We start from the raw sequence: 16,166 nt of genomic DNA, 5'->3' as shown, positions 1-16,166 counted from the left end.
CACAAGTAGAGAACGTGAGACCTTGCGGAGGGATTCCGTAAAGCAATCGCGTGTAAACACAACACTAGAAAGTAGACCGAGCATACTGAGTCTAACTACTAGGATTAAACCTAAATTCACAGACCATAAAGCATTCGACTGAATTACATCTTGTAAGCGTACCTCAAGGTGGTTCAGACGGATAGACTCTGGCGACTAAGCGTACCTGTTGTCTAGTGGCTTAAGGGATTTTGGAGATAGCTGAGTGTACTTGTTAGCTTACGGTTAGTAATAATCTATGATTAATGATGAATGGATGAATATACTACTTTGATGAATATTTAGTTACGAAGAAGGATTCCTCGATCATCTCTCTCCATATTGCTTGCAATCTTAATTAGTTTTCATTGCTTTATTATTTATTTAGCTTTTGAATCTAAAACAAAAACCCCCATTTGTGACATTTTTGACAGCTAAACTCCCTGCTCTTCGTGGGAACGATCTCTTACTACCGCTATATTATTTATTTAATTAGTGGAAAATATCTCGATTAATTTATTGTGGTTACGACACGCATCAATAGTCACCAAGGTACAGAGATCAATACGTATCAAAATGAGTCGATCACCTTAATAGTGGAAGATTCAATCTTTACTGCATCCATGGAAACAAAAAATGCTTCTGCATCTGAAAATCATTTTGAAATCGGTCATATTAACCAATTTGCCTCTTTTGATGTTGGCTCATCATCTCTGGCTAATGATACCCTATCCATAAATGAAAAGATTGAGCAATTACAAGTGAGAGATGCAGAAAAAGGGAAGGAGAAAATTCGGGTATGCCTAAAACTAGTATTTCATTTCTTCATACTTCTGCTTTAATTGGTTCACTCTATCTATTCTCTTTCAATGTTGTGACATTTTTATGCTTTAGTGGACTCTGCTGTTAGATTAGGATAGCTAAATTGAAACCTATAATTTCTGTTCTAGTTGAAGTATACTTAAAACAACCAAGATCTTTCTCCAGAAGATACTTTAGTGTTGTTACTTTCTTGTTGTGCTTTTTAGAACTATGAAAATATTGGCATGGAACACTCAGGGGTGTGGCAAACAAAAAAAAACAGCAACACCTAAAGACCATTATTGATTTTGAAAAACCAGATGTTCTGTTTCTCTCTGAAACTAAATCAAAGAGGAGCTTAATGAGGAACATATTGAACTACTTCCCAAATACCCACATTGTAGACCCATATGGAATAGCTGGGGGGCTTGCAATTGCATGGGTAGATGGGATTCACTTTGAAGTAGTTCAATCCAATCTAAACATAATTAATGTGATTGTGAAAAACAATTTCCATTCTAAGGAATGGTTACGCACTTTTTTTTATGGATCACCTAAAACTGATTCAATATTACAAGTGATGGGATATTTAGAAGATATATCTCAAAAGGTTAACCACAACCAAATGCCATGGATGGTAATTGGGGATTGAAATATCATCTTCAATGAGGATGATAAATAAGAAGGGTTACCATTTAACAGGAAAATAATTGAGCCAGTCATGAACTTAATTCAGAGGACTGGATTAGAAGACATAGGATATAAAGGTAATTACATTTTTACATGAAATAATCAAAGGGAAGGAAAGGCTAATATCAAGAAAAGGCTTGACAGGGTAATAACAAATGTTGAATGGATTTTAGAGTTTAGTGAAGCATCTCTAGAAAACTTAGTTGCAATAGCTTCAGACCATAGCCCAATATGCCTGTCACTTACTCCTAGGATTATGCATCTAACACCAACTTTTAAATTTTACGATACTTAGTTAAAGGAACCATCTTGCATAGAAGTCATTAAAAAACATTGGATTATAGATAATCATATGCCAGAGATAGATCTGTTAACAACATAGCCACACTAAGGGGAAACCATAAAAATTGGAAGATCAATTTCTTTGGAAATCCTAACAAGAAAATCAAAATATTGATCAAAACGATATAAAATTTGTCAGCAAAACCCTTTGTAGACAAAACCGTTATCTTAATCAATAAGAAAACCTTAGAACTAGAAGCATTGTATGACACTCAAGAGGCAATTGCTAAGCAACAATCTAGGAATAACACTATAGCTTTGGGAGAAAGAAATACTACTTTCTTTCATGTAACAACTTTAAAAAGAAGAAAAAGGAACCACATTGATTGTATTCAAGATAAGAAGGACAATGTGGTAAAATCTAGAGATGAAATTGAGGAGGTACAAACTTCTTACTTCCAGGATTTGTTCACTGAAACAAGTTCAGTTAATGAAACACATATCTTCAACCACATAGTGCCCTGCATTTCTGCAGAAGAGAACTTTGCTCTAACTGATATTCCTTCTAGGGAAGAAATTTGGCAGGTTGTCAAAACTTGAAATCCAATAAAGCGCCGGGACCAGATGGCTTTCCGGTAAGCTTTTTCAAACATAATTGGGACACTGTTGGGACACAATTGGTGGCAACAGTTCAGGATTTTTTCAAAAACAAACATCTTCACAACAATCTTAACAAAACTTTTTTGTTCCTCATACCAAAAATTTAAAATCCAAAATCACCAGCGGATTTCAGACCAATTGGTCTATGCAACACACCTAACAAAGTTAATTATAGCAAAACTTATGGCAAATAGGTTCAAGAAAACTTTAGAGAAAATAATCTCTCCTTTACAATCATCTTTTCTTTCTTCAAGACAAATTTTAGATGATATAATAATTGCACATGAGATAGTTTATTCCATGAGAAAAAGCAAGAAAAAAACAGGGAATATTGGCCTCAAGATTGACATGTCGAAAGCTTTCGACAGAGTCAACTGGAATTTCCTAATAGACACAATGAGAGCATTCGGCTTCTCTAAAGAGTGGTGTCAACAGATATTAGTGTATTTCTTCATCCTCTATTGTTGTGCTTCTTAATGGCAACCTCTATCATGAGTTCAAACCATCTAGAGGAATTAGGCAGGGAGACCCGCTATCTCCTTACCTATTCATAATCTGCATGGAGGTTTTTTCTCGTCTCCTTTGTCACCTGCAATCTTCAAAAATTGTTCAGGGAATCAAACTAACCCCTAAAGCTACCCAAATTTCCCACTTATTCTTCGTAGATGATCTGCTTCTGTTTACCAAAGCTGATCTTGTCAGCTGCAAAAACCTCCTTGATGCTATTAACCTCTTCAGATCCGCCTCTGGACAGGTAATAAATTTCTCTAAGTCGGGATTGTTCTTCAGCAAGACAGTTCATAACAAACATTAAGGGATAATCTGTAGGTTGCTGAAAATTAAGAAAATAAACATCAGAGACACTCACCTAGGGGTTCCTCTATTCATTGATAAACCAAAACTGAAAACTTTTGATGGCATCATAGAGAAAATGCAACAAAAGATCAAAAACTGGCTAGGAATTTTTTTTATCCCAACCTAGTAAAATTGTTCTGAACAAATCCATCTTATCCAGTATGCCAATCATTTCTATGAGCTGTTTCGTTTTGCCAAAAAAAATAACAAAAAGAATTAATGACATTCAGCGAGATTTTTGGTGGGGAAAAAACACTAACTCAAAAGGTGTCTTCATCAAATCTTTTGATTTCTTGTGTAAACCCATAGAACAAGGAGGATTAGGTTTCAAAGAAGCAAACAACATGAACCAAGCAATGATAAGTAGAATAGCCTGGAGATTAGTCAGCAGACCAGATGATCTGTGGGCTCAAATTCTCAAAGGAAAATACTTCAAGAAAAATGGGGCTCTTCTATCTAAAAAGAAATCAAACTCTTCTTGGATATGGAACTGCATTCTTCAAGGAATATAACACATAAAAAAAATATAGTATCTTGGAAGTGGGGGATGGAAAATGAATTAACATTTGGGAAGACAAGTGGTTACCAACTAGAGAAGAGATATTGGAAAAATCTGTTCTCAAAAGAAACTCCAATATAACACTTGTATCAGAGTTAATCGACAAAAAAGTGGAACACAAACCTACTAAACTCTATTTTTGAAAAACCCTTAGTGAAAGAAATCACGAACATAGGGCTCTTTACTTCACATAATGGATCTCTGAAAAGAGATAAAATCAAGTGGACTTTAACAAGGAATGGGGATTTTACTGTGAAATCACTATATGCAAAGCTGCAAAACCAATCTTCTGTTAATTCTGCACAAACAAAAAAGTTCTGGAGGGGACTATGGACAATGGATACATACATCTCAAAGAATAAATTTGTTCATATGGAAATGTCTTCAAGATGCATTATCAACAAGAATGAAGTTGGGAATTGAAGAAAACTGTGTCTTCTGTCAACAAAAGGAAGAATCAACTTTTCATTTATTCTTTGACTGTGATTATGCAAAAGATATATGGAATTTATAGCCAGTTCCAGTACATGGAGTCTTTTTTGACCATAATTCTCATAACATCTCCTTCTCAGATATCTGCAATGTTTGGATGGCAGGTGAAGTAAACTCCATTTCAATGGCCCTAGCAGCAACCAATGTTGGTTTATCTTGAAAGAAAGGTGTCTTAGAGTGTTTGAAAACAAAAAAAAGAACACCTGATCAGTTAGCTTTAGTTATATCAAAACATTATGAGTATTGGCATCCAGTGACACAGAACATAACAAGTACTCAATGCAGTAAAACAACTGATGCTCAAGATATTTGGAAATTCCCAAATACTAGAACTTTGAAAACAAATTGTTATGCCTCTTGGTTATCTTCTAAAACTGATGCAGGTATTGGTTTTATCTTACGCAATTGGACAGGTACATTCAAAGGAGCAGGAATCACAAAGTGCAGAACTTCATCAGCTGAAGAAGCAGAAGCTCTAGCTTTACTGCACACAACAAAATGGGCCATTACAGAGGAATTGCAAAATCTGGTCATTGAGGGGATAACAAAGAAACAATTAATTATATATTAGGACAAGACACAACTATCAGCTGGCAAAGTAAAGCTATCTTAGAAGAGGTTAAAAACAAAGCAACTAAACTGGTTTCCTTTGGAGGTTTTCAGCTTGTCAACAGAAAGGGAAACAAAGCAGCAGATATTTTGGCTAAGAAAGGAAGAAAAGAAGCTCTTACTACTTTAAGTTTTTATGAAGCACCAATGTTTTTAATTCCAACAATAGCTTATGACACTGTCAAAGCTTTAGAATTCTGTAATATTAGTACAAATCCTGTCTCTTTTTCAGTGGATGCTTATCATACAGATTCAACCATCAGAAGGACTACTCATTCTGAGTTTGTTCCAAATGAGACTGAATCTACAGATTAACTTTCCCTGCAGTAATCTACTCTTTTATCTTTTATCTTTAAAAGAAAAAGTGTGACACAACTTTCTTTTAACCAATGTGCTTATTTATATACCTCCTTGTCTATAAGCTTTGCTTTGGGTTCTGATTCAAGTATTTTATTTTTTTTTATTATCAATGTTTTGATTTTAAGTGGTGTCTATCTCGGATTAATTTGCAAATGCGATCTCTCTGTCAAAAACTGAGAATGACAATTTTATTTAACTTTTTTTTTTTTCTTTTTAGGTATATATGTTCAAGAGCCTTGAGAGAGTGAGTTGAGTTGATCTAATTAAATCAACGCTAAACTAAAAAAAGATCAACATTCATTCATCTTTGGTTTCACAAATCTCCGTAGCTACCTCATCCAAAAATCACAACAGCTAGCTAGTTCAAGTGGTTAGCCGTGCGCTATAGCCTATATTGCGGAAGCGTATTACTCAGATTAAATCCAGCATGGCCCAAAGGCCCAATAGCCATTCTCCTGAACATTATGCAACATTTATGCAAGCCAAGGGGAGAGGGTCAGGCAGACCATCAGGGATATTTCTTGGTAGCAAGGAGTTGCTGATTAAAGATAAGTGGATTATGTATGTTTCCAACTTCCGGTATAATGATCTCAATGCTGGAAAAAAGAAGAAAAAAACAAATTTAATCTACAGTACTTGCCATTCAGAAATCCAAATGGGCTGCCCATCTCAATATATAAAAGGGTATTGTATGTCGCCGGCCGGCCTCATATATTTTTTCCTTTGGCATGTCGTCATCATATTGATTGCCCTATTTAAGCACTCCATATGCAATATTAGGGTTTGGAATTTTAAAATGAACAGATATACCATGGCTGCCGAATTCAGACGGGTGAGTTGTTAGCAAACAGAGAGAGGTGGTCTGGTGGGAGATCTAAACAACAGGTGAGGTTCGTAAGAACTAAATTTTCTTATAACTGTGTGCATGATTGATTGGTGCATATAATGGAAAAGTTACCTAATGATATAATGCTACATATATATCTCGTTTACCTCACGAGACCATCATCAACTGCAAACTAGTTAGCAAAGCCTTGAGAGATATAACGAATAATATCAAGGTAGGTTTCATCTTTCAAATTGGAAAACCTGCAGGTTTCGATCTCTGTTATGGAGGAGACGATATTACTGCTATGCAGGGACATTACCCTTACAAAACACTAATGGAAATCGATGATCATCCGTTTACTGATGTAGAACCGTTTTTTACCATGGTTGGTTCGTGTAATGGTTTGGTTTGTTTCTCGGTAAATGAAAAGTCCTCTCTTTCACGCGATCCCATCTACATCTGTAATCCCATTACAAAGGAATATGTTTATCTTCCAACATTCAACAACAAGAAAGCGTGTGGTGATGGTAATAGGCATGGTATTTTCAATGTTGGATTTGGTTATCATCATTCCACTAATGAATATAAAGTTGTTAGAATCTACTACCATGAGTGTTTCAAGTGCAACATCGATTCCTGTGATGAATACACCGGCCAAGTTCAAGTATACACTTTGGGCAGTGGTCATGGGTGGAGAGATAGAGGAACAGTTAATCACCATATAGATTCTTACCGTGGTGTTTGTGCATACGGAGCCCTTCATTGGATAAACCTAAGGGTAAAAAAAATTGTGGTTTTCGACTTGGCAGATGAGAAGTTCCGATTGATCCCATTCCTACCACTTTCTCCGACTAGGGGTGCCAGTGGAGCTTATGTTCAATTAATGTTTGAAGGGTATGTGTGTTGTTCATATAGATGTAGTAGAAGAAGATATGATTTTACACGTATGGGCACTAGAGAAAAAAGAAAAGGTTCCCAGCAGCGATGATAGGAGAGGACATGACTTCAAGGATTTCTGGAGATGGACCAAGAAGTTTAGCATACCATGCACCAACGGTGTAAGATATATTCCGTTCCCTGTTATAACGAGCAATCGAGTTCTGATGCAACTATCTTTTGTTATGTGTAGCAGTAGAAAATCCTACTACTATACCCCTTAAACAATCTATATATCAAACTAAGAAAACATTATCAAGAACATCAAGGAATAGTTTTATTAAGTATAGAAATCAATACAAAGATAATAGGCAGAATCCTAACTTGGAAAACAAATAATTTCTCTCTCCTAAAGTTCTATCTCCACTCTCAAAAAGATCTCTCTCCTAACATAAGGGTGGTTGGACCTATATATAGGGATTTTACATAGTGGAGGACAGCTAATAAAACCCCTATTTTCGGATCTCGCATGCGAGTTGCTCGCTCCCATACACTGTGTCTTCTCGTACATACTCTTGGGCTTCGCACAATTCTCACACTTTACTCGTGACTTTGTGACGTCACTGATTCCTTCATTCAAAATACGCTACGTGTGAAATATACTCGCTCCTGAGTAATTTAGCTGTCTCGCACGATTATACATGTGTGCGATATTTAACCCCTACATTTTGCCTCTTCTCTTATCGACATTTACTGTGGGAAGAGTGATAAGAGAACTGTTTTCATCCGCTTCTTCGCTCCCTTTATGCGATTTTTCGCACTTTGTTAACCTTTCATCTTCTTTCCCGACCGACAAACTTATGGATTTTCCGTGTAACCGTCTGCACGTCTTCATCCCTGTAGTTTTTACCGTCACGTCATCCTATTTTACTTGATATAACCGGTTGTCTTCTTCCTTATTTAACCCCTCTTCAGAGAGAGAGAGACTTTCCTTTTAATTCTTCTTCTTCACAGACTCTTCTAGTGTTTTTGTCTCCCTCAAATATTAATCTGAACTTGATGGACTCTCCTCACAGGTTCGTCTTTTCTTTTTTGTTACACTTTTGTTGGGTATGTTTTATTTTTATTATCTGTAATCATGCGCCGCCATTGTTGATATGCTGATGTTTATCATCCATTATTATTTCTGCTATTGTTGCTCATGCTTCCCATACTGATATTGTTGCAGCAAAACTGTTTCTTCTGGAACTCGTTTTACTGTTCCAAACCCTAACTCTTCTTCAAGGCGCGAAAGTGACAAGTCTCTCAAGAGAAAGCCTTCGCATGACAATGTAGTAAGAAACACGTTATTCCTCTTAAACAATATTGTTGTCTTTGTTTCTTATCTGCATTGTAATTCGCAGGCTAATGCGAAAGAAAAGGAGAAGAAGCACAAAAAGAGTAAGCAACCTCCTAATCTTGATACTCGCATGGCCCTCCCGGGTTTCAAAAAGCGGTCTAGCTCTTCTCAGCATGTGCCCTCTGGTGAAACGGTTCCTGTCGTTCGGGCAAGTTTGGCCACTTCCCATCAGACAACTACTATTACACCTTCATCGTCTTTCATCTCCTCTCCAGCGGGTGTCCCTGCCAGCTCGTCATCTCTTTCTCCTTCTGGGAATCTTTGTAAGGATCTTATTCATCCAACTTCTCCACCTCTCTTTTCTTTTCCACCAACAATTTCTACCTCTCTAGAATTAGATTTGGTGACTCAGGCCATTACTTCTACTACTGAAGAAGTTGTTGCATCCATCCTAAACATTCCTATTACTACTTCTTCGGCTATTCCCGTATCTGTGGATCATTCCTTCTCCTCTCTTTTAGAGGCTACTGCTGTTATTTCTTCAATGAGCATTGTTCTGACTACTCCCCCTCTTCCCACAGCTGGTCCTTCTCAAGCGAAATCTTCCACTCCTGAGGTTGGTGTTTTCGATGCTGCTGGTTCAGGGGTTGGGCCTCTTCTTGATATTGTTCAGCTCGCACGTTCGTCCTCTAATGACCCATCTCAACTTTGTTTATGCGAATCTCTTATAAAAATGTTGATTAATTCTTCTTTGGATAAATCGGATAGGAGCGAGATCTTTGTTCAAATGGATTCATCCATGAATGCTGCCTTTGATCGTCTGGAGTCCCACCACCGATTTATTCAAGATGAAGGTTTTGCAGAATCCAGCTCTATTATTCGTGAACTTACTCATCGGATTGCCCAATTGAGAGCTGATGTTCATGCGGGGGAGATTACAGCTGAGAAACTTCGCAATAAAAACCAAGAGCTTAGAGGTATATTTTTCACATCCCTTTACTCGCATTGTGACTCCTTTGCATCTTGCTCTTTCTATTTATTCGCTGGTATCTTTTCCCTTCTTTGCCTCTATTCATGTGAATATATAGGTTTGTGCCAAAAGCGATTGACGGAGAGACATGAGTTTCAACATTCTGCCGAGGATGCTATTGTAGAGAATAAAGAGTTGCGGCATCAGCTGAATCTATTGCTTAGCGATCGCTCGTATTTAGTAGATCAAATTGATAATTTGAATAATGAAAATCATGGCTTAGTTCTCAACTTGATTCCCTGAACTCCCAAATATCCCATATTGTTGGGATTTTATATGATCCTGACTTAAGTAACCAAACTCTATCAGAGAAAAATCGCATCTTAATGGGAGAGAATTAATCCCTTTTGAAGGAAAAGGCAAACTATACCCAGCAATATTTTTCCCTTTGTCGTATCTGTACTGAGCAGGAGGAATCCCTCCAGTCTTTGAGAAATCAATATGACAGGGATATGAGGAAGGTGTCCTCAGAAAATGACAAAATCATAAATAGCAAAGTAAAACTGACTATCAAGATGAAGAAGCTTCACGAACAACACACTCGGTTGGAAAGCTCGCATGATATTTTGAAAAATAAACATGCCTTTCTTGTTAAAGATGAGAATAAAATTCGCTTGCGTCATGAAGGCTTGATAGGTGATGATTTTGATTAGCACTTGGAGGTTATGAGAAGTAGTAGTTTGGCCCTTTCTCAATATTATATTTCCCAAATGGAAGGTAGTCGCACCAAGCTGACTACCTTTACTTGTATTTTCATCTTCTTTCTATGTTGTTTCCTTCGCATGTCTTTGTGATTTCTAAACTAATTCTAGTATTTTTGTTTTCGCAGTTTCTGACAAGGCCAACCAACTCCTTGTCCAAAAGCTGAGGTCTGACTTGGCCAAATCTCGCAAGGATGTTAGGGGTCTTTCCTCTATGCTTTCATCTTCTGGTGATAGGGTAGAAAGGAGGCAGATATATCTTGAGCAGCTGATGAAGGTTTACGTCAAGAATGCCCAGAAGGACGTCGCACGCGAGGCTCATCTTCAGGATAAGGCTTATGCTGATGGGATTTGTATTGCCAATTCGCCGCCTCTGGAGGAAATTGAACCTCTCGACATTTCTGATAATGAAGCTATCCCACATCCTGATGATAAGTGCATAATTCATATGATTTTAGTATCCATTCCATACTTGTTTAAGCTATTATTCTTGCATGTATTCGTATTATTACTCTTGTTTTCTCTTATTTGCCTATAATAGGTGAATCATCAATAAAGGAGCTACAAATTGCTGAAAAGAGCTAGGAAGAGAAGTATTCCAAGTATTCAAGTGCCCAAGTCCAAGACAAGTAAAAGAAAAGCGACGAAAAGGAGCAAAATGATCATAATCAAGAGAAGGGCCAAAGACCGATCTTAACTCATTCAAATTAAGGATTTATCATCACCATCTTGAAGAGAATTGAAAGAAAAAAGAATGCAAAAATAATGAGGTCATTCCGAGTTCGGATGAAGAAGTTGTGGCCAAAACAGTTTTGATTGAATACCGAAGATAATGCAGTCCGCGAACTGGGTTTGCGGACGGGATTTGCAGACTTATTTCCGAAAATATCTGCTGGAATTTGAATTTTGCGGACTAGGTTCGCGCACTTAGCAAAAGGGAAACGTGTATTTACACCTTGGAAGGCCTAAGGGCACATTTAGTTGACCGAGTCGCAGACTTTCTCTCTCCGACTTTTCGATGGTTATTTTTTTCTCTACAATTGATTGTTATTATTTATTTATGTGTATACGAAAATTAAGGTTCATGTTCTAAATGTTTTACAAATATATTTTAGAAAAAATGAAAAAAGAAAAAGGTAATATGACTCTGTATTTGTGGGATTCATTGACTTTCACAAGCGCAATTAATAATAGTAAGATTTAGTAATTAATGAAGATGTTTGTATATGCAATAAAGTTAAAAAGATCATACATAAAGATCCACATTTTGTATCGGCTTTTTCTTTGGTTTTAAATGCATAAAATCTAGTAGAATCCTTATTCTGAGATTATCACATATAAATTTATCTTCTCCACCACCAATGTCAAATGTTTTATGAATCTATTAGTATTGCCAGTTTCCGAAAAGAATATCCAACTAATCATGTCTAGATTTATAAACTCAATCAGTTGGGTTCTCATTCTAGCGATACTCATTTACATAATTCTAAATCCAAAAGAATTAGTTGATGGAAGGACGATTTCTGATGTCGTAAACCATGCAATAATCAAAACTATTAAGGTGAATCATATCTTACATTTGTTTATAAATAATCTCATGTTTCAGCGTATTAACATATATATGGTGTAGGTTGACAAAGATGAGATCATCGATTGTTATGATATCTACAAGCAACCTTCTCTTAACTATCCTTTACTTCATAATCATACAATACAGGTTTAATACATAAATATCTTTTTCATATTGTATATAATGTATTATGTTTTTATTTCAATGGGAATTGCATTTTTATAATTGTTGTACGTGAAACAGATAAGGCCAAGTATGTACCCGAAAAATATAAAGTCAGATAATTTCGGAACACTTCAACTTACACAAACTTGGCATAAGTATGATATATGTCCGCGTGAGACTATTCCTATACGAAGGAATATGGAAAAACATTATCGTTCAACACTTTTGCGTAAACGTGGTCATCCAAAATATGCTCATAATAAGACGGAAAATAAATTGCAACCAAATGTAAATATGGATGGGCATGAGGTATATTTATACGCAATTATTTTTCTTATGAAATTTTTTTGTAATTTGTGGCTTCAGTATGTAATTTTTAAACTCTGTGCTTGTATGTACATAAATACTTTTATAGTACGCGATAATCAAGGTGCACGGCAGTTTTCTAGGAGCACAAGCAAAAATGAATCTTTGGAATCCAGTTGTGGAAACACGATATGATATGAGCATATCTCAAATCTGGGTTGTAGCTGGTGATAATGATGACCTCAATACTATTGAAGCTGGATGGGAAGTAAGTTATCTGTCCAATGTGAAATATTTAAATTTAAACTTGAAATTGGTATAATTTTTCTTTTTAATTAGGTATACCAACCCAGTAATGGTGATTACCAGACCCGTTTTTTCATAAGTTGGACTGTAAGTGTTATTACTCTGTGAGTAGTCATTTATTTTTGATATTAGAAAATATTTTCTAAATTACTACACTAGGGGAATTATTAAACATTATTTATCACCTCTCTCATGGGTAAGTGGAAATTTATTGTAAAGAAGTATGGTCTTAAAGGCCATTTATTTTTGTTGAGTATCATTTGGTCTTTTATTTAATTTTTTGTTAGACCGATGACTACAAAAACGATTGCACCAACCTCGAATGTCCTGGTTTTGTGCACATATCCTCGGATATCGCCCTTGGTTGCAATTTTACGGAAATGTCAACTTTCAATGGCGACCAAAAAGATGCCACCTTCGGCGTACACAAGGTAAGAAAATATAATTGGTTATATCGTTCTGCCTGCTTTGTTTAAAGACTTGACATATATTGAATAATTTTGCAGGACCAAAATAGTGGAAATTGGTGGATTAGTGTACAAGGTATTCCTGTGGGATATTATCCAAGTTCTCTATTCACCCAATTATCAAAGAAGGCAGTAGAAATAGATTTCGGTGGAGAAATCTATAGTGAGAGATCTAGAGGACGACATACTTCAACTCAAATGGGTAGCGGTCATTTTCCTTCAGAAGGAGGTTTTGGAATATCTAGCTTTTTCAATCATGTCCAAGTAATTAATGAAAATAATGAAGCCAAAGACCCTGAAAATGTTGACATATACGTATCGGATCCGAATTGCTATGATTTGAAAATTGACGATAAACGTACGAATGGTTATGGTTTTTACTATGGAGGTCCTGGTTATAATGATAATTGTCAATAATAAAGACATGATGCATGTCGCATGCCCAAGAGATTAACAGTATTTAGTAGTTATAAATCCTAAACAAATTGTAACAATGGCCAGTATTAGTCCAACGGTTTTACCTAATCCTATCCCCACTTTCCCTAAATTCCATTCAGACTACATAAATCAATTTTTATGTACATCTTTTTAAATCGGGTAAACAAAACACCATGTTATATGGATTAAGCGTCATCTTCCTTAATAAAAAGGTGTAGGGGCGCAGGTAGTTTCTAGGCTACCTTCCACCCATGTTGTACCTAATTTCGATTGTTAATAATTTTGCCTCCATGGCTCTTTCAATAATAATAAAAAAAAAACGGGTAGCTAGCTTAGCTGGTCATCCCCATTGCTCAAAGATTTGATGCACTCCAACAGGTCCCAGGTTCGAGTCCTCGATGACGCAATACTGCAGAATTTGACATGGAAGGTAGAGTTATGCTATTTCATGAGTAACATCTCCATATGCACTTTCTACAGTTTCATGCGTTTGGTTTCTCACTTTGTTTTCACTGCAAAATTTAGAGTGTAGGTGTTACCTTTTTGCTTGTCTACAGTCTGGGTTTATCTTCCTATTTTCTTTCATGGTTCTTAACGCTTCATACAATGGTTAGTGAATAACAAATCCTGCTACTGTTAGTTTTACTCAGATTCACTACTGGATGCTAAGATTAACCATAAATACATTTGTAATTTTTCAAATACTTCAATTGAGAGAGTCGATTTTTGATGCAAGAGTGTGTTACATATTTATTCGGCTTCAGCTATTATTTGGTTTGTCCTACTGCACCAACTATTTTCGCTGCTGCCTGTCTATTACTGCATAATACTATTGTGTCTCATGTGCTACAATCTAGATATTTGGACTTCTACATTTTTATCCCGTCTCATGTGTAGATAGGCCTGTTTGGGAACGGTACATATCTATAGTTTTATGAAGCCTTATGCAGTCCATTTTATTCACGCGGGCACAAGTGGCAAATGCAATAAAAAAGTCTCCCAAAAAAACACTTAAAACCTCTAAAAACTACTGTTTCTGAGAGCCCTAACATTTTAGTCTTATTTCTCGAAACAACTGCTTTTGAGATTCTTATAATTGTTCAAATGATGACTTCCTTGAAAAGTCCATTTATAATTCTGATAGACACAGTCGTATCATTGATTATATTTTATAACAAAAATAACATTGAAACAGCTTAATCAACATCAACCCTGATTCAGCTGAATCTCAAAAAAGAATATAATGCTATATGAACGAAACATAATTTGAAATTGCATGAACATAATCTTTAGTCTTTACAACTGAATTCATTTTACAACATCAACAAAAATACAAACATGTTCCAAATCTGAAAAATAAATAAATTTCATACTAAAGAAATGCAAGTCGGTGATTGTGGTCCAGGGGAAAAAAAAAGACAACACAAGATCAAACTCAATGTCCTTACTCTGCAAAATAATCACCACTAATCGATCTTGCGACGATAGAGATCCTCCAATAGAATTAATAGTTGTGATCGCTACATTAGGTACAACGGTCATGGTGCTAATCTTAAGCAAAATTTTCTGATTTAAATTTAAATAGATTAAGTCTTTTCTGGCTCAGATGTCATGAAACGACAAGGTAGAGAAGATGAAGATTTTGTATTATCAAAAGCTTGAATTACAATGTTGTTCTTTCAAAGCTAAATAAATAGATATCCTAATACATATTGGTTAGCATATTTACACAAAATAATATTATTCCTTACTTAACTTATTACGTAATCATAAATATAAATATATGCTTATCTCCGATAATATACATATATATGCATATCTCCAATAATTGTTGATAGAGAGAAAGATGTACTACATCAACAACTATGATATGAGTGAACATGAGTTCAACGACTTCTGGATATGGAGCAAGAAATTTAGCATACCTTGCTCCAAGGATGTAACATATCTTCCATTTTCCGTTACAAACATCAATCAAGTTCTAATGTCCTCTGATGAACTGTCTTTTGTTATGATTTCGGAATGAAATCGCTAAGAAAACTTTGGGATGATTGTTTGATGAGGAATAGCCTAGCAATTCCTCACGTGAAAATCCTTGTTTCAATCTCCAAACTCTATGCCTATGTTGTAAAAGGCGTTAGGAAAGGCGAGCGCCTGAAATTTAGAAAAACCCAGAATCAAGTATAATCTTGCGCCTCTGGCGCCTTTTTTGGCTAGGCGCTAGACCTGCGCTTAAGCGCCAAAGGAGCTCGTCTTTTACAACATAGCTCTATGCTTCAAAAGAAAGAAAGAAATCTCCAAATATATTCAAGGAAGGATATCAAAAATCAAACACGGAGAGGGAGCTTGAAAAGTTAGCTGTGAAAATTGACTCAGAAGATGACCAAGTATGTAGGGAGCAAAGAAACTCACCTCAGAAGAAATGGAAGTTGATAAGCTTTTGCTAATCTGTCTGATGTTGCTTTCATTTTCTTGTAGGCTGTAGCTACTTTCATTTTTCATTGTAATATAACCTTTCTTCACAAAGAACAAAAATATCGCACTCCTTCCATCTCATTTTGTTTGACATGATTATTTTTAGCCCATCCCAGAAAAATGTATCTACAATACTCCTGTAATATTGATGTGAACCCTAAACCAACTCGATATAGAGTAACTCTGGTGGGATTTCTAGTCTGAAATAAGTTTTGACATCGAAAATAATTCGAAGGAGTTATTTTTGCCACAAGTTTGTGAAAAAAGAGTCACCAGCAAACTCTAATAAGTCTCTAATGCTAGCTACTTGAGAATGCAGTCCAAAGAAAAGTTATCCA

At 35.9% G+C, this 16,166-nt stretch overlaps 1 protein-coding gene across 1 annotated transcript; it reads left to right on the top strand.

Annotated features, from left to right (window-relative positions):
• The first annotated feature begins 11,524 nt into the window (after window positions 1-11,524).
• On the top strand, window positions 11,525-13,487 carry LOC113327854. The gene is made up of 7 exons (XM_026574976.1): window positions 11,525-11,662; window positions 11,732-11,818; window positions 11,915-12,145; window positions 12,252-12,410; window positions 12,482-12,535; window positions 12,736-12,879; window positions 12,955-13,487. The coding sequence occupies exons 1-7, from the start codon at window positions 11,525-11,527 to the stop codon at window positions 13,330-13,332; spliced, it is 1,191 nt and encodes a 396-aa protein (XP_026430761.1). The 3' UTR covers window positions 13,333-13,487.
• The last annotated feature ends 2,679 nt before the right edge of the window (window positions 13,488-16,166 follow it).

This window comes from Papaver somniferum, unplaced genomic scaffold (assembly GCF_003573695.1).
Source record: "Papaver somniferum cultivar HN1 unplaced genomic scaffold, ASM357369v1 unplaced-scaffold_107, whole genome shotgun sequence".
In the NCBI taxonomy this organism is placed as follows: domain Eukaryota; kingdom Viridiplantae; phylum Streptophyta; class Magnoliopsida; order Ranunculales; family Papaveraceae; genus Papaver; species Papaver somniferum.
Note: the sequence above shows the minus strand (reverse complement) of the source record. Positions and strands in the feature narration are given on the sequence as shown.

Coding starts and splice junctions, on each gene's coding strand:
- LOC113327854 (XM_026574976.1), top strand. CDS start 11,525: ATGTCTAGATTTATAAACTCAATCAGTTGGGTTCTCATTCTAGCGATA. Junction 12,536..12,735: donor GTTTTTTCATAAGTTGGACT/GTAAGTGTTATT, acceptor ATTTTTTGTTAG/ACCGATGACTACAAAAACGA. Junction 12,880..12,954: donor CCACCTTCGGCGTACACAAG/GTAAGAAAATAT, acceptor ATAATTTTGCAG/GACCAAAATAGTGGAAATTG.